This window comes from Charadrius vociferus, unplaced genomic scaffold (genome assembly GCF_000708025.1).
Source record: "Charadrius vociferus isolate BGI_N301 unplaced genomic scaffold, ASM70802v2 scaffold32, whole genome shotgun sequence".
Lineage (NCBI taxonomy): Eukaryota > Metazoa > Chordata > Aves > Charadriiformes > Charadriidae > Charadrius > Charadrius vociferus.
Genome location: NW_009647856.1, coordinates 12,279,092 through 12,297,510, shown reverse-complemented (window position 1 = coordinate 12,297,510; position 18,419 = coordinate 12,279,092). Strand labels below are relative to the sequence as shown.

At 49.9% G+C, this 18,419-nt stretch overlaps 1 protein-coding gene across 1 annotated transcript in view; it reads left to right on the top strand.

Moving 5' to 3' along the window:
* The window catches only part of ASB13 (ankyrin repeat and SOCS box containing 13), an 8,860-nt gene extending 3,139 nt beyond the window's left edge, over positions 1-5,721 (top strand). The window contains exons 3-6 of the mRNA XM_009883025.1: positions 105-255; positions 1,745-1,879; positions 3,642-3,833; positions 5,571-5,721. Coding sequence (XP_009881327.1) covers positions 105-255; positions 1,745-1,879; positions 3,642-3,833; positions 5,571-5,698 — 606 coding nt within the window. The 3' untranslated portion in view covers positions 5,699-5,721. The remainder of the gene's footprint in view (positions 1-104; positions 256-1,744; positions 1,880-3,641; positions 3,834-5,570) is intronic.
* Positions 5,722-18,419: the final 12,698 nt, after the last annotated feature.

Sequence of the window (18,419 nt, the reverse complement as noted above, 5' to 3'; positions counted from 1 at the left end):
GAGCCCAGAATATTTCTAGGGTTAAAAGAAGTAAAAATGTAGGCAAGAGGGTACTGCCACACAGCAGTCTGCGGGTACCTAATGTTTTTTTTCTCTCTTGGAAGGTTGATGCCAGGAATATCGATGGCAGCACTCCGCTCTGCGATGCCTGTGCCTCGGGTAGCATAGAGTGTGTGAAAGTGCTGCTGTCCCATGGCGCCAAGGTGAACCCCCCCCTTTACACAGCGTCCCCTCTCCACGAAGCCTGCATGAATGGTAAGCCCGTGTGGTCTTATCTTTGCATGGTTATGTGCAGACTCGGGTTAAAACAAAACTGCAATAAAAGCAGCTGCCAAATGTCATAAATTGACCATAAGCTGTTGTGGCTCATCAGGCTACTACAGCTTGCAAATATTTCAGCCTTTCGTGGGCACATCTCCTGTTGATTGCAGAATGCAAAGTGCTGTGTTATTGGGTGAATAAAGCCGTCCCTTGTGTTGGGTGCTTTTATCCCAGGCGACAGACATGGGATAAGATGTTAGGCAGATAAAATGCCAGCTTCTTGGTGCTCTATTAGAAAACCTTGAGCCAAACCAGTAGCTTTGCTCTTGCAAGCAGAGGGGTGTTTGCATTTTTTCCCTCTGATCTGAGTTGAGATGGGATAAATTGCTCTGATGAAGACACGAGACCGTCTTAACCAGGTAGTCCTGTCCCAGACCCCTCCTGGTTGTTCAAAGCTGCTGGAGGAGGCTGTCAGGTGGGAAGAAAGGGTTGGGAGTGTTGGGCAGCATCGCTGCCCTCTGTGCTCCTTGTCCCTCTTGTGGCCTTTTCCAGGAGGGTCTGTCTAGGAGATAAGAGAAAACTGCAGGGGCCAAAAAAATGTCCTAGGTGGTTCGTGCCAGCTGCTCTCTGCTCCCCCTGTCCTCTACTCAAGCCTCTTCTGAACGTTTGGATCTGGGTTATGGAGCAGGAGCAAGCATTGGGGTGGCTGTGACAGCAGCGGAGGCAGGGGGAGCAGCAGAGGCATATTTAAGTGTAATTCCTCCCCTGAACTTCCACTCGCACAGACTCAACAGTGGGAAAGCCTGGATGTGAGAGTGGCGACGTCCCCATTAGATGATCGTGACCAAATCTCTTAACTGTTTTGTGCCTCACTTTCCTCTTTGTACGATGTAATACCTCCTCTCTCCTCCCCTTCACTGTTTTTGTTATATGCTGTCCTGGACAGAGTTTCCCTTTGACTGCGAAGGCTGTGGGAGACAGCATTTTTGACAAACAGGTAGTTACTTACATATGTAGCTGTGAGCTCTTGCTTAGCTTTTCCTCGTTAAGCCTTTTTCCTAAGGCTTGACGATGGTGACTGCCCGCTTCTTGTTAAGTTGTATTATTAGCATTGGAAAAGGTAAAGGTGGAGTGATCTTGAAGGGGATCTAATTAATCCACCCAGGGCAGGATCAGCAATACAGCCAGCTTCACAAACAACAGGTGATTTAGCACAAACCCTTGAATTCAGGTTTGTTTGACCTGACTCCCTGCAAGACCTGTCAGCTCTAGCTTGGTGCCATGCAGATGTGACTCTCTTTCTTGTGTCCTCCTCTCAATCTCAGCCCTACACTGTATTGTGTTGTCTCACAAGCATTTCTATTTTGCACCCGTCACCCCAAATACTAAACAGGCTGTTTGTGGGTCGAGCTGATCTCAGCATGCCGTAAGCTCCCATTTTAGCTGGATTCTTTCCTTTGACTCGGATCTTCCCTTTCTAAAGGTAGCTCGGAGTGCGTGCAACTCCTCATTGACGTCGGTGCGAATTTGGAGGCTCATGACTGCCATTTCGGGACTCCCCTACACGTGGCCTGTGCCAGGGAGCACCTGGACTGTGCGAAGGTGCTGCTCAAGGCAGGTATGGCAGCCATAGGGTTTGCTTCTGTGTGGGCAGAAGACAGTGGTGTCTATGTGCAGCGTTTACCTTGGTGCTCCAGAGCAGTGTTCTTGTCGAAGAGCTTATTCATTCACAGCGGAATCATAGAATAGTTTGTGTTGGAAGGGACATTTCAAGGTCATCTAGTCCAACCCCCTGCCATGGGCAGGGACATCTTCAACTAGATCAGGTTGCTCAGAGCCCCATCCGACCTGACCTGGAATGTTTCCAGGGATGGGGCATCTACCACCTCTCTGGGCAACCTGGGCCAGTGTCTCACCACACTTTTAAAAAAAATTTTCCTTATATCTAGTCTAAATCTCCCCTCTTTTAGTTTAAAGCCATTACCCCTTGTCTTATCGCAACAGGCCTGCTAAAAAGTTTGTTCCCATCTTTCCTGTAGGCCCCCTGTAAGTACCGAAAGGCCACAATAAGGTCTCCTTGGACCCTTCTCTTCTCCAGGCTGAACAACCCCAACTCTCTCAGCCTGAATATAGATGACAAAGGTGAAAGGTTTTGCCTTTACCTGCGCAAAGCTTAATGCTTAAGCATTTTTTCAGTGTGTGCCTATCAATATCCAGTGTGTCGTGTTCCCAGTGACATTCCTGTTCTTTTATTTTAATAAAACGCAGAACTCTTCAGCCTCCTAGAGCAAAGTTTCAACTTCTTCCCAAAAGTGGTATCAACTGGTGTGCGTGCATTCAACTTTGGTAGCACGGTTGCGTGATCTTGAATAGGTGTTAGGGAGAGATGTTAGGGTTTGATGTTATCCAGAAAAGCAGAGATGAAGTCACTTCATACCTCAGGGAGATCTGGTTAGTGTTACGCCCAGATGAGTTCGCTGGATGTTCAAGTCAATGTTCTGTGCTCCAGGTATCACATCCCAGTTTTCTTGCTGCTGACTTTGGGGGAATTTGGAGTTGGACTTCTTGTCTTTGCCTGTGCTTACCAGGAGGAGATTTGGTCCAGGGGTGGGGATTTGTTTCATTGAACATTAATTGTCTAAAAATCACACATCTAAGCTAGTTTGTTTCCAGCCACTCCAGTTCCGTGTCTTGGGCACCGATTAATTGATTCGATTCTCAGAAATATCTGTTTCTCCCTCTTAATTATAAGGGCAGTTCAGTGTGGCTACACGTATCTAAAAGTCAGATGTTTGAATTCACTGAGGTTTGTCTCGCCTCTGCTGAACAAGTCAGTTGATAAACTGCAAACAGTTGTGGGGGGATTGGAAAGACCTTTTGCTGTCAGCTTATAAAAGCCAAACTTTTTTAGCAAAAATATCTGTAACTAAGACTTGATCCCGCAGTAATGTCTGATGGTGAGCTGCAACAACTTGTGGGTCCGGGTTATTTCTGTCAAAATAGTTAACAAAAGTGTCACTGTTTGCCTTGAGTGGGAGCACTCCATTGAGATGACTGGGAATGGCTCTTTGCTGGTTTTGGACAGCACAGATTCGGGAAGCAATTCTGAACTTCACATTCAGCAGCTTATTTACCCAGTAATAGGGACTAAAATCCTTTCTCTGCAAGGAAAACATAAAGCCAGTGAAGAAAACTCTTGCATTGCCAGCACCGAGAACTTGTTCAGCAGTTTGGTTTCCTGTTTGTGCTGTTTTGTTTGGATCGTGTTCTAGCTGCTCGTGCGTGTTTTAACAGCATTTTTTTTCTCCAGTCAAACCACTCCTTACGTTTGGGTCAAGTAAGGTTTTCATGAACAGGTTTGTTTTTCTTTCTGGCCTCAGGGGCAAATGTGAATGCTGCTAAACTTCACGAGACAGCCCTCCACCATGCCGCAAAAGTGAAAAACGTAGATCTGGTGGAGATGCTGATTGAATTTGGAGGAAACATTTACGCAAGGGACAACCGAGGAAAGAAGCCATCGGATTACACCTGGAGCAGCAGTCCCACAGCAAAGTGCTTTGAGTACTATGAAAGTAAGTGAGATATGATCCCCTGCCCCAGGAATTTGGTGACTGACAGCTCCATTGTACCAGATTCTCAGTCCGCTTTGATTTGTAGATCCCTGATCATCTTCCTGTGAAGGTATAGAGTTTTTGGTGGCAAATGTACAGCAGCTGGCCATAGGCTAGCTCTGCTTAATTGTAGTTGAATGACAGTGGTAAGATGGTCCAAATCATGCCCTCACCGAATTCAGTTCCCTCTCAAGTGTCAGCATCAGTGTTTATGCATTAAGTCAGGTCAAGGAAATCACCCAGTTGAAAATTCATTTTATTTGGGGCAGGGAACACGCTAAACTTTAGCTGCGCTGGCTGTCAGATTTTGGAGGAGACGTTTGACTGGAGGAAGGCTTTAAATCAGTCTGTGTCTTGGTTACCCTTAGTGAACCTCAGAGGAGTAATTCACAGACCCTTCTGAGCATTTGCAGACTGCTGCTCAACACCACTGCATTAGATGATCCTAAAAGTTGTAGAATCATAGGATGGTTTGGGTTGGAAGGGACCTTTGAAGATCATCTAGTCCAACCCTGCCTTTCACTAGATCAGGACATCTTTCACTAGCCCAGGTTGCTCAAAGCCCTGTCCAACCTGAACTGGAACGCGTCCAATGATGGAGCATCCACAGCTTCTCTGGGCAACCTGGGCCACTGCCTCACCACCCTCACCATCAAAAAAATTCTTCCTTATAAAAGAATGAAGTATTTTCTGGCTTTGCAATCCTTTGTGTGGTGAGCATCTTAGAGCTCCTTCTCCCTCTGACTTCTTTCTCTGTAGCAGTCTCTCCTCAGTTATTCATTGCTCTCTTTTCTTAGAGAGCAGTCAAGTGTGCTGGTCTGGTTGCAGCTGAGCTGGCTGAAGAGGTTGAATCCTACATGCCCATAAATACTCCTTATATCTCGCCAGAATTTACTGCCCACTCAACCCAGCTGGCAGAACTGCAGGTGTAGTTGCTTTTCAGCTCTCGACTGTTGTAACAGTACTGTGCTAGCCTTAGTAGTGTTTTTTTCTTCTTATTTGTATCGTTAAATTTGGGACTAGATCCAGGACAGATGCGGATCTTGGAGGCCGGTGATTGCCGAGGCTGTCAGGGTAGGGAGCTTCTTAGGAGTGATGACTCCCAGAGCAACGTGCCCAACAGTCACTCTATGTCCATGCACGAGCATCAACACCCAGCATCGAGGCTGCGGACCGGGGGCTGTCTGGAAGCGGCTTAGGGAGTTTTCTTGGAGCTGTCAGCAGAGTGCTGAGTGAAAAGGGTTAACGCAGTTCTTAGATGGAGAAACAGAGTGGTAGAGAGGTGATGGAAATAGGTTTTGTTCCTATATACACTGTTGCTGAGGAGATACAGCATCACTAAGGGAAATCTGAAAGCCTTGGATAGCCCCAGTGGATCAGAGCAGGTGATCCAGTTGGCACCGTTGGGCTTCAGGCGATGCAGGCAAGGAGGGGAGCTGGGAGGAGTGCGCTGCAGCTGTGCTCACTATTTCTAGCGGGATTTGCATTGGGATGTGCCTTGAGAGAGCACATCCATGGCTCTGCAGTGCCTTCCTTGGGCCTGGGTGCTGTGGGAGGTCGAGTGTAAGCAGATCCAGGCTTGTGATCATGTTGGGGGCAATGCCAGACATCACCCTCCTGGGAGGTCTGTGCTCTGCGGGAAGATCAGCCATCCGCTGAGCTGCAGCCCTAACTTTGGATCCTTTTTTCTCCTTTTAGAAACGCCTCTGAGTTTGTCACAACTCTGCAGAGTTACGGTGAGGAAAGCTGCCGGGCAGCGAGCACTGGAGAAGATTGCCAAGCTAAATATTCCTCCACGATTAATCCAGTACCTGTCCTACAACTGACAGGGGCGAAGGTGGCCAGGAAGGACGATGTCTTTAGCTCCCGCAGTATGAAGTATCCGTCTCTTTCTCTTCTACCTCCCCCCAAGAAACTAATTATAATTTAAGCAAACTGGTGTAAATAGTATTTATGAGGCAGCACTTCCTCTTCTCCATGGGCAAAGACAGGCTCAGGCAACGTGTAGCACCGGCTTGAAGCTGTAACCTCTCCTGGGGTGATCTGTTAGACTGTCACTGCGTTCTAGGCTGTAGCGCGTGCGCTCTTTGAGCAGGATTAATCTTGCCTAATTTTACCTGTCTCTAGCCTAAAGGCATCTCCATATGATCTATCCAGGCTCCCTTTGCAGTCAGTGAAGAGAAATAGATACTTCTGGAGCATGATTCATCTGTCCTGTTTTAGATGCCCGTGCTGGGATGATACAGTATGCCTCGGGAGCGCCTGTCTCCGCTGACTGCAAAGGGATTTAGAGGTGATGCCCTTGAATATGAACATCTGTTTCTGTAGTGGGAGCACTGAATGCCACCTCTGTGTTAATAACTCAAGTGATGACTGCCTAATGCCAAGGGACGAGGCTTGAGAGACCTGCGTGTGCTAGAGCTGGAAGCAAATTAAGTCCCCAGCAAGCTCAGGACTAATTAGAGGCACTGCAACTGGTTACTGACTTTCCATGAACACCAGCGGGCTTTGGCTCAACACCAGCAGTGAGGACAAACCGCTGCCAGATCAGGGTTGACTTTGCCCATGTTCCTTCCTCACTGAAGGTGAGCCAGCTCTTACTGTCGTGTTCCTCTAGGGTATCACCATGTCTAATTTTCAAGCCCAAGCAGGAAGCAGGTCTCTCTGCGCGTCCAAGGCTGCTTCCCTCCAGATGGCTGGTCCCAAAGAATATTTTTCCATTTGCTCTGAGCCACTGTGGCCACTCTGTTGGTTTTATGTGCAATAAGTGGCAGAGCCTGCTACCCGGTGGTGCTTGAAGTACGGTGACAGTGTTTCCCTTGTGGAGTGCTGCGCCAGACCCCTGTGGTGTATACCTGCACAGGAAAGGCAATAGGAGGGCTGGGCTCTGCCTCGGGCTTTGAGATTTTTATTTTTCCCCCTCTGAGTTTCTCACTTGATGCTGGAGCCTCTCCAGAGGTTGGCAGCGGGAGCCAGCCCTGAGCCCGCGTGCTGCTGAGTGTTGTGTTCAAATCCTTTGGCTTCAGCGGGCAGGACTGCAGCTTTGTCCTCAAGTGATTTTAAACCTTTGGGGTGACATTTGTATGAGCAGAGCCAAAATTGCCGTCTACTTTCCAGATGAGACATTACGTGTTGTCTGAAGGCAGTAACCTACAGGATATGTGGTACCAAGAGCTCCCCGATGCCCCCATGGCAAGTCTTAGCACTGTGATGAGAAGAAATTCCTCCTCTACATGACAGCAAATGTTACAAAATCCCCTGTCTAACGTGGCATCGAGCTAACTCAGGGCTCTCAACATCCGTCACGCTGTGAACTAAGGCTTGAGAGCAACCGGTCGCTTGCCTGCTGCCTGTGAGATCTCATGCTCCCCCAGCCAGCACAGTGGGGCTCAGCCTCGGGAGGGAGGGGGAAAATAGCATAAGCACAGGGTTAAAGAAGTGAGGTGGAACTGAATGCACTTTAATGGTGACCACCAAATCCCTTTGTTTTTTACTTTTTGGTTAGGTTTGTTCCCTCCCCCCCCCCCTTTATTGTTGTTGTTTTTTGGTGTTTTTTTTTTTCTGTGCCGTATCATATAAAACAGGACAGAAACATTTTTGAGATCCTGCTCTTCAGTGGATTGTCTGTTTATAATTCTGATTTTTGTGTTTCAAGTATCAGAAATGTGAAATTGCCAAGAAGCTCAGGGAAGCCCTAGAGATGTTTATTGTGGGATTCATCCCTGTGATTGATAGGATAAAGGTTTTGTATTGTATCTTTCAAGAAAAGCTTTCTCTGCCCAATGTGCATGTCCTTACAGATAAATATGTATTAGGAAAGCGCAGCTTTTGGTAATTTGGGGTGAAAACCTTCCCTCTTGGTTCAAATTCAAATCCTTTGTTAGGTTGCTTTTTTAATATTGCCTCAGCTGGTGAAATAACGAAATGGTAAAGTCCAAGTTTCCAATGTAAAAACAAAAGACTCCTCAAACAACCGAGAATAAAATGACAAGTTCCTATTTACTTCATCTTTATTTTTCCCTCTCTTTTAAGTCACCTCTCTGGTAGGTCCTAAAGTATGGTTATTTTTTTAAAATCTCTTTTTAAGAGGTCCTGCTGATCAATTCATGCATCCAGGAGGGACCTCTTATTTGGTGGCGATAGCCAGACTCGTTCACTAGCAATATTCTTAAGACATCCACTTGTTACAGCCATATCTGGAGGTAAAGGTGTTCCAGGAAAGTCCTTTGAGAGCCGACGAGGTGGAAAACAACACCTGAGCTGTTTCCCAGTGCGCCGTGGTACTGAGGCAGGTGGCTGGATCATGCCATGGCTGTTGATGACCAGACGGGTGTTTACTTGTGCATTTCTGGGTTTCCAAACCGCAAGTGAAAATTGAGATTGAGATTCTTTTCAGTCTTATATCCAAACCATCTAGCCCACGGTTCTTTAAATCCTGCAGGAATTTCTCAGCTGGTTGTGAAGCATCTCCTCAGCTTTTGCGTTTTACAGCTCAGAGTAAAGGCAGAGTAAGATGCCAAGTCAAACTGATGCGATGTTTTGGCTTCCCTTAATATCTCAGACTGCACTTTTTGCGGCAGTTGGCAGTTACTGCATGAGTAGCATCATCATCCTTGCCACAGGTATAGTCTGGAGAGGTAGGAATCACTGCAGTCATCTCAAATTAAGATGAAAATTAGAAGCTTTGGAGATAATGTTGCCCTAACAGGGGGGCTGGGGGCTACACTGGGGATCAAATTTGTATTAAGGTCTCTCCTGGCCCATGAATTGCTGAGAGTACCTCTGCTTACTACTACAAGAGGCTGTAGCAGGTCATCAGTGAGCCATCCCCAGCGCTCCGCTTCTGCAAACCCATCTTAGTTCATCGCCCTGCTTGATGTGAGGTGAGGTCCACAGAGGTGGATACCTCAGGATCGCCCGCAAGACATCCCAGAGGCTGTGGATGTGCTGTTCTGTATCCCAGGAAGCCGTACCCAGCTCTCATTGCACCACCGCATTGCAGATGTGCGTTGGGAAAGGCAGTTGTGGCTGCCCTCAAGAATTTCCTCCTCCAGTTATTTTTGCACTGGTTGTGCTTTCTTTCTTATGTGTATGAGAAACAAAGTCTTAAGAGGACCTTCTCTTCTGGAAGTTTCATGCATCTCGCCTGGGTGATGTGCCCTCTGGCCACGTAGGGTTGACTTCTCTCAGTTATGGGTTAAAATATCTTGGAGAGCCAAGCACCCAATTCACACTTAGTTTGTTGGGACTGGGTGCCTTTGCTGTTTCAGTGGCAGCCAAAGGTTTGAAAAGAGTTTGGGGATTGTTGGGAATGGAAGAGGCTGAATCATGGGTATTATTAAGTGAAACTCCTTGGCTGACTCTGCTTGGGTTACACCCTCTGCTTTATTTTTCTGTCAGGTTCTGGCTATTATTTGACTTCCTTCACCCTCTAATCCGAATGTCAAATCAGGGCATGAATCCAACGCAACCAAACTCAAACCCACCCTGCCAGTCCTGCTTTCACCCATCCCTTTCCTGGGGTCCCCCATCTGCAAACCCAATTGAACATTTCAGGCCTTTCTCCTCTCTCGTGGGTTTCTCCTTCCTGCACCGCCAGCTTTGCTCGGGATCCAGCAGCGTGGGGAGCGCTCCAGAATAACCCCACTGCTTTGGAGAAGCCCAGGTGAGAACAGGGCTTTGCTTTCAGCAGTGAAAATCATCTTTCGGACAGTCAGCCTTGCTCCCGGGTGCTGCTGGTTGCTGCTGGCCGGGCTTCTTAAGATCGGCTTGCAAACGGGAAGCTTGATGGTAGCAGCTTTTCTCCAACTATGTGAAGTTTGTCCAGAAAAAACAAGGTGTGACTGAAGCCAGTGCCTTGGAAGAAAGCCTTATGGCGCTGAAGAATTAACTCCTTGTAACGCCAGCAGCTGTTACTTTCCCTGGACGAGGTGGAATGGATCCACCCTTCCCCTCCATGCATGAAGGGAGGATTTGTGCTGTTGGTTGCAACCCTCTGAGTCTCGGCATAAAGCAGCAGCGGAGAAGGGAAGACATCAAGCACAAACAGGGTTGGGTTTTTTAAAATTTTTTAATACCTTCAGGGGACTTTGTACAAGTGACCAAACCCCAAGAGCTGCCCTAACCTTAGCAGCAGCAAACAAAGACCTCGGTGTCCTCTGGAAGGTGGCACCTGAAGATGAGTAATGCAGTGGTTGCATCACGTTTAGGGCAAGTGTGAGCATGAAATATCTGTTCTACCTCTTGATTTAAAAAAAAACCTCTAAATGCTGAAGACCTTGAGTACTTACCTGAGCTTTCACACACCCTGTTCATCACTTCCCTCCTTTCTTTGGGGGAACAAGCGATCTTGCAGACACTTGCAAGAAGGTGGCGCCTGTCCCGTACGCTTGAGTGGGAGCAGATGTAAACCGAGTTGGGAGGGGTCTCTGCTGACTTGCAGTTGCTTGAGGTCCAGCCTTCGGCAGCTCACTGGCTGGTTAACATCCTGCTCCCTGGCCTTGGGGTGGCCAGAACACTGATTGTTTTGAAATTGAGGTTTTTAAGGCCGAGGTTGTTATTTTCAAACTTAAAGCCAGCACCTAAATCCATGGTGAGGTAGCAAAGCATAAGGGATGAAAAAAAAAACCCTACTGATTTTGTAGGACCTCTGGAAACCTTGACTACTTCTATGTGGCACCTTTAGATTTGCCTGTACTGTTAGTTGACCCCAGGCTCTCCTCCTTGCATGCCACTGGGGGCAGAAACCTCATGGGTCCTGCAACAAAACCCAAACCAACTCACTTTTTCGCCCAACAGTGTAGATGCAGCTCGTGCTTCGGTAGGTGCCCTATAACTGTGATACCCTGATGCTTCTCTGGGTTTAGGCACCGAGACACTGGGCTCAGGAAGCGTTGACCTCTGCTTGGAAGGAGTACAGCATGCTATGAAGATGCTATTTTTATTTACACCCGATTGTCTGATTTTTAACGGTTTCTAGCACGTCGTGACGGTAAGATTTGGGCAGATGCAAACGGGCTGGAGTGTTATTCATGATTAAAATTCACTCTGAAAGGTTTTATCTGTGCTTGACTGTGTTTCTTCCATAGATGGCTGTGGTCGGGGTGTGGGGTCTGCGTGGGAGCCCTGCCAGCTCCCCTCGCCCCGTCAGCCTCATCCCTAATTACAATGATGCTGTGGGCAGGCAGTGCCTGAGCCCGTGGCTTTACGGACCTGTGCAACCAGCTGAAATTACCCTCCTGAGGATGAACCAGTCCTGGTTGGCCACATCCAAAGAATTATAGTCAATGTCTCAATGTCCAAGCGGACACCAGTAATGAATGGCGTCCCTCAAGGGCCTATACTGGGACCAATAATATTTGGATGACACCAAGCTGAGTGGTGCAGTTGATTTGCTAAAGGGAAGAGATGCCACCCAGAGGGACCTGGAGAGGGTTAAGGAGTTGGCTTGTGCAAACCTCGTGAAGTTCAGCAAGGCCAAGTGCAAGGTCTCCTGCACCTGGGCCAATCCCCAGTATCAGTAGAGATGACTAAGAAAAGCCCTGTGGAGAAGGACTTGAGGGTACTGGTGGATGAAGAATTGGACATGAGCAAGCAATGTGCGCTGGCAGCCCAGAAAGCCACCCGCATCCTCAGCAGCGTGGCCAGCAGGGCGGGAGAGAGGATTGTGCCCCTCTGCTGCGCTCTGGGGAGACCCCCCTGCAGTGCTGCCTCCAGCTTGGGGGCCTCAGCACAGGAGAGACGTGGACCTGGTGGAGTGGGTCCAGAGGAGGCCCCGGAGATGCTGGGAGGGCTGGAGCCCCTCTGCTGGGAGGACAGGCTGGGGGAGGTGGGGGGGGTCAGCCTGGAGAAGAGAAGGCTTTGGGGAGACCTTACTGTGACCTTTAAATATGTGAAGGGGCTTATAAGAAAGATGGAGAGAGACTTTTTACCAAGGCCTGTAGTGTCGGGACAAGGGACAAGGGTTTTAAACTCAGAGAGGGAAGGTTTAAACTGGACATAAGGACAAAGTGTCTTCTGGTGAGGGTGGTGAGACATTGACCAACATCTCCCAGAGAGGAGTGGTTGCCCCATCCCTGGAAATATTCCAGGCCAAGTTGGATGGGGTTTTGAGCAACCTGGTCTAGTTGAAGATGACCCTGCCCATGGCAGGGGGGTTGGAACTAGATGGCCTTTAAAGGATCTTTCCCACCCAGACTGTTCTGTGATTCCATGATTCTACAAAAATAGGCTTGTTTTTATAGTGGTCACGGGCTTTTAGGGATATGCTGGCTGAGATTTTGAGAGGACACTGAAATGGTGACACACCCACCACCCATGCCCCTAAAAAGTTTTAGTCCTTGTTTCCAAGGGATTCTTACTGCATCCAGCTGAAAGGTGGGGAGAAGGGCTTGGGCTGGAGAAGCATCTTCCCCCTGGTCAGTTTGAGACAGAACTGGGGGAAATCCTGAGTCCTGGAAGAAAATGGAAGCTGAAAACAACATCCCCAAAAAGTTGGGGGGAAGGTGATACTGTTTGAGGACAAAGGAACAATCCCTCTCTTCCCTAAGTGATGCTCTCCAGGTCTTTCTCATGGACTGGAGGGAGCCGGTCGGGTTGGGGAAAAGGTGTCTGTGGTGTTCTGGGGAGGTGTTTTGGGGGAAATTGGCACCGATTTGTGATCAGAGTGTGGAAAGCTTCAAACTCTGCAGGATTCGTTGCAGCTGGGGTTGCGGGGAGCCTCTTCCCCCCGTGGTGCCGCTTGGCGGTGCTGCTCCTCGCGACAAAAGCAGCGAAACCTCCCCGGGGAGTGGGAAATATTTAACCGGCTGGTTCTGTACCAGCCATGTTTTCGCAGAAGAAAGACAAATCCTGGAAAAAAGCTTTGAAAAATCTGCTCCCTGAAACAAGCTCGGGCGGTTTTCCGTGGGCGGATGGCAAAGGCATCACGGGTTGTGTGTCCCCCCTGAGCCAAGATGCTCTTTTATTCCAGCAAAGCTCTTAAATCTGCAAACACGGGCCCCGTTTCACCTGTATTTGGGTTTTCTTTTTCCCCTTATTCCGGATAAAAATAAATAGCAACAACAAATCACCTCCAGAAGATTCTGTTCCTACCTCCAGGCTTCAATTCTCTGTGTCGCAAAAAGCTTTTTCGCGTTCCCCAGATCTGTCAGTCATAAAATTCCCTCTGTTCTCTGCTCGGGGTGGGGGGAGTGGGGTGCATTTTTAAGGAGGAAAACAGGAATTGAGGGGAAGATGGGCAAACCCAGCCCAGCTGGGGGGAGATGAGGAGTGTGGGGCAAGTGGTGGATGGGATGAAAATAGGGTAAAAAAATGGGGATGGAGGGACTGCAAAGCAGTTATTTCTTCATTTTGGCTTTGCCTGGACTCTTTTTTTTTTGCGGGGGTGGGGGGGCATCTCCTTGCATGGGCTGATTATGGGCTAGTGTGGATCAAAGTGGGAAAAGTGGGGTTTTTTTTAAGCTATAAAGAAGGGGAGGCACCGGGGTCTAAAGCTGCTGAGATGGAGACGGGTATTTTTTATTGCTTGTTTATCTCCAGGGGTGATTTATAGAGCTACAGCACCGTCCTCCTGCCTATCCCGGGGGAGAAAAGAGGGAAAAGGCCCCAAAATCTCCTCCGGCTGGGATGCGGGGGGCTGTGGTTACGTGGGGCTGCCGGCACGCCGGCGAGCGGTGCCGCGTGCGTGGCGGCTGAGGTCATGGCGCTATTAATTTCCCGTTAAAAAGCCCTGACGGCTCCGGCGCTGCAGGGATGGAAAAATGAAGCAGCTCTGATTGTGACTGCTGCAGTTAACCCCTGCGGGGATGTCTGACTTTTTGGGCGGAGAGAGCCAAATCCCACTGTGCCAACCATAGACTCCATCCCTTGAAGGTTGATGGTGTCCACCTTGGCCGCCCTATGGCTGCTGCAGGTCCTCATCCAGCTCCTGGGGGGCTCAGGGTCCCCTGAGACATCCGGGAAACCCTTCCGGCGCCTGCAAAGACCTCGTCTGATTTAATCCTCCACCAGCCGGCCAGGCTGGAGCCACATCTGCCCACCCTTTGGTGCTGGAAACCCAGCCATTACTGAGCACCCGGGCTGGTTGCATTTCACTCTCAACCCCCCCCTCCCCGGCCCTGGGATTGAGTCTTGGGGCTTATTTTGGTAACTTGAACTCGGGAAACCTCTCGGCCGTGGAAAGGGGAGAGAGGAGCCTTGTGAAATGCCGCAGCAGCTGGGGGCTCCCGGCGTTCCCATGAGGAGCCCCACGCGTCTTCGCACAATCCCTCGGGGCTTTACATTGAGCATTGGGAAGGCTGGGGAAGCGAGGTGGGGGTGCTGGGGAGGTGCACCCCACCCCTTCTTGCAGCTGGGCACAGGGCTTATCTCATGCCTCAACAACCTACCTGGCATTTGCAGAGCATGGGGGCTCCTTGTCCTGGTCCCCTCTTTTGGTCGCATTTGTCCCCATCTCCTGGTTGTTCTGGTCCCCTCTTCTTGTCCCACTTGTCTCCTGCTCCCGCTCATCCCCAGCCCAAAGACTTGTCCTTGTCTCCTGGTCCCACTTGTCCTTATTCTCTGGTCCCACTGGTACCTTCTCCTGGTCCAACTTGTCTCCATCTCTTGGTCCCATTTGTTCCATCTTTTGGTCACATTCCCCGGTTCTTCTTGTCCCCAACTCCTGGTCCCATCTCTTGGTCATGCTTGTCCCCAGATCCCGATCTCATTTGTTTCCCTCTCCTGATCCTGTTGGTCTCCTGGTACCATTTGTCCCCTCTCCTTCTCCCACTCATCCCCATCTCCCTGTCCTGCTTGTCCCCTTTCCTTTTGTCCCCTCCCCAGCTCTGCTCTCCAGGGCAGCAGAGGCAGTTTTGGTGCAGACCCAGCAGGATTCAGTGCAGACTTTTGGGCCCAGAGCCTTTCCCCACTGGGGGAAGACCAACGCAGCCCCTGAGCCCCCCTCACTGGGTGACCTGGCGAGCGCAGACGAGAGGGTAATGCGATTTTGGCCCGGCTGTGAGCTGAGTCCCAGGAAACTCATGTCATGCAAAGCAGCTCAGTGCCTTGGATGCTGTTGGTCATCCACATGGTGGTGGTACCCGGAGTCCCATGTGGGACAGAGGGGCTGATGTCAAAGAAAAATGGGGTAAAACCAAGCACTTCAGTCCCAAAATCAGGCACTTTGCCCCAAAGCAATTTCCCATCTGGTGCAACCTCGGGCCCAGTGCTGGACCTGGCACCAAATTGCTCCATTCAGCATCATCTTGGCCATCCCCGGGCACCATTGCCCATCCTGCCCCATTTCCTGTGCCCGGTCATGGGTTTTTTTTTTTGTTAATTTCTCTCCCATGCAGTGATTTCTCCTTTCACAAATGACCTGAAAGTGGAAAACCAGTGAGAAAAAGCACTCTGAACCTGGTTAAAAAACATCCCTGCGAAACGAAACCGTTTTCTGCCAAACTAAATATTGGAAAGACATATTTGCAAAAGGTTTTTTGTTTTGTTTTGTTTAGTTATTTATTCCCCTGTGCAGAATCCGGCTTGCTGCAACCCAACCGTGCTTTCCTCCACAGCATCCACTAACCCCTCGACCCACCAACCCCACTTCAAAAATCCTTTTTCCCCACTTTTTTTTTTTTTTTTTTTTATGGCAGATGGATGTTGAGGGGCCTCCCCTTCCCCGGGCAGCGACATTTCCCAGGCAATACGTCATGTTTGCTTAAGAGCTGAGTTATTGCCGGGGAGGAGGCGGGGAACTGTGGCCCCGGGGGGCTGCAGGAGGGGGGAAAAAATGGGGAAAATGGGGAAAAAAATCCTGCCCTTCTTTTCAGCGTCCTTTGGGAGGGCTTAGAAAAGCTTTGTGGCCCCTCTTAAAGTGGTCTCAGTGTTGTTTCCCTAACTTTTAATTGATGTGTTTTTAAAGCCCAGTTGTTGAAATGTTATTAAAATGTCTTGATTTGCTAAAATAAAAGGGAATGGGGAGAATTTGGGACTGGTTCTTTTTTCAGCACTGGAGCAGAAGCATCTCTGGTCCCCCATGGTGGGTGATGCCTGGGGGGATTAATGAGCTGCTTTTCTTCTAGAAAACATCATTTTTAGAGAAAAACAGTGTCCAGGTGAAGCAGAACCATAAGTTGGGAGAGGGGAGTGATGGAGGGGTTACGGTTGGGCCCCTGTTTTTGGTTGGTGCTGATGCTGGAGCCCTCAGTGGGTTTTTGTTGGAAAGGTTGGAGGAAAAAACATGGAAAGGTGGTGGCAGACTGTTTGCCAGCAGTGGAGATGGGATCAGCTGCTGGAGTCTGGATCCAGGACATCCTCCAGGCCCCATCCTGCAGGCACGTTCATGGCCCATTCTAGATGATCTCCATGTTGCATCCTAGATGAAGCCCCAGGTCCCATCCCAGCCTACCACCCAGGTCTCTACCCAGTGATCCCCAACCTAATCCTCATCTTCCACCACATGCGGCCCAGCCCATCAGGTCTCATCTTAGATGATCTCCCAGGTCCCAGCCTAGATGATTCCCCACATCCAATCGCAGGTGATCCTCCAAGCCCCATCCTAAGCAATCCCCAGGATGTCATCCCAGGGGACACCTTTCCCCCGCTCCAAGTCCCATTTTAGTTGATCCCCCAGGTCTTTTCATAAGGGATCTCCCAGGCTTCATCTGAGATAACCCCCAAGCTCCATCATAGATGGTACCCCACATCCCATCCCAGGTGACAAGTCCCCCAGGTCCCATCTTAGACGACCCTCAGGTCTTATCCGGAGGGATCCCCCAGGTCCTGCCCTAGATGATCCCCCAGGACCCATCCCAGGTGACTCCTATCCCAGGTCCCACCCTGTGATCTTCATCCCCAGGTGCAGGGGACCATCCTGACCAGGCTTTGGGGTGAAAATGCCCAGTTTCTCTTCCTGGTACCCCATGGTGTCCCCTTTCCACCCTGCAGGGACTAGTTCACCTCCCAGGCACTGTGTGCATCACCGGTACCCATCCAGTCAATTTAATTGCTAATCAATGCCTAATTCAAACCTCCCTGTGAGTCATGGATCTGCCCCGCATGGGGCAGTGTGCAAGCTCCAGGATGGATCCTGCTGGCCCCATCAGCTCCCTCACCTCCAGCGGGACAATTTGGGCCTTGGAAGCTGGATTTGGGAAGCAAAATCCCCTCCTTTGGCAACACTGAAGCGAACAAGACCCTCCCACCCATCTGTGTCCACCCTGAGCGACTCCGGCGGAAACCTTCCCTCTGTCCTCCCGAGCATCAAATTGAGGGAGAAATGGGCAAAAGCATAGATAAACTTTCTTCTCCGGCCCAGTGCCACTGCTGATGGGCCTGTTTCTGGCCGGGGTCCAGCCTCCCGTTAACGACCGTTGTTAAGAAAAAAAACAGCTCTGGATAAGTGGCGTGAAAAAATACTCTGGTAATTAAACAACCCCAGAATAGAAGGAGAAAAGGTCAAGCTTAAAAATACAGGGTACGGTTTTGCATTGAAACGCGGCATTAATAAATAATCATGTTTTTGGGAAGGTCTAATTTTAGCAGCTCCAGTACAATAGCCTGGTGTGACCCCTTTGCTTGTCTTGATCTTGCTGGATTTAGGGCTTTTTTGTTTTTTTTTTTTTTTTTTTTGCCTGGCTTTGCCCTGCTCTTGTCCCCCTGCAGAGCAGGTTGGGTGCGCGAGCAAGAGGGCAGCACGTGGTGAAGGTGCTGGGTGCTGGGCTGGGGGCTGTGCCTGGGGTGGAGCGAGCGTGGGTGTGCTCAGCCCCGCTGGCCGGCGTGCAGGTACCTGCCCGGTTTTCCCAGCGTCGGGAAAAACAACCGGGATTGCCAAAGATCCCGGCCCCGGGGATGGGCTGGAGATGGGGGGTGAAGTCCTTGTGGTGGCCTGAACATCCCCAGAGATGTGATGTCCCTTGTGAAACAGCTGTGCCCTGCTCACGCCTGTTCGCTCATTAGTGACTGAGCATTAATAAGACCCATTATAATTAATTTTTCTTCAAACCCCGCCATGTAGGGAATCACCCTAGCCTGGGGCAGGAGGGCTGCTGCAATTGGGTTTCACCCTCTTTGTGGGGAAACTGAGTCACGGGGAACATGACGGGGTGGATTACGGCCAGGAAAGGTGAATCCCACTCTACTTCTCTACGGGATGAGGATTAGGGCTAAATCCAGCTGCCAACTCTCCTCTTGGCTTGGGGAGGAGAAAAGGCCCCCCGACACCCTGGGCATGCAGATGGAAGACCCCAAAAGTGATGAGGGTTTGGAGTAGGGATGGCCACAACACAGGGGGCTGCGGCTGGAGGGTGCCCAACACCCACGAGGGGCATTTTTCCAGCTTGTAGGGAAGAAGAATGGGGGGAAAGAGGATGGGGGTGATGTGGGGCTTGACCCTGGCTGGGATATGCCGATGTCAGTGATTTCGGGGGGTTGTTTTTTAGCAGGGACCCCAAAGAGAAGCTGAAGGAAGCATTGGCAACCATGGGGGGACATTTCTTTATTGGACTCAGCGCGATGCTGGGGGATGCGTGGTGGCCACCGGCACCTCTACGGATGTGAGAGGTG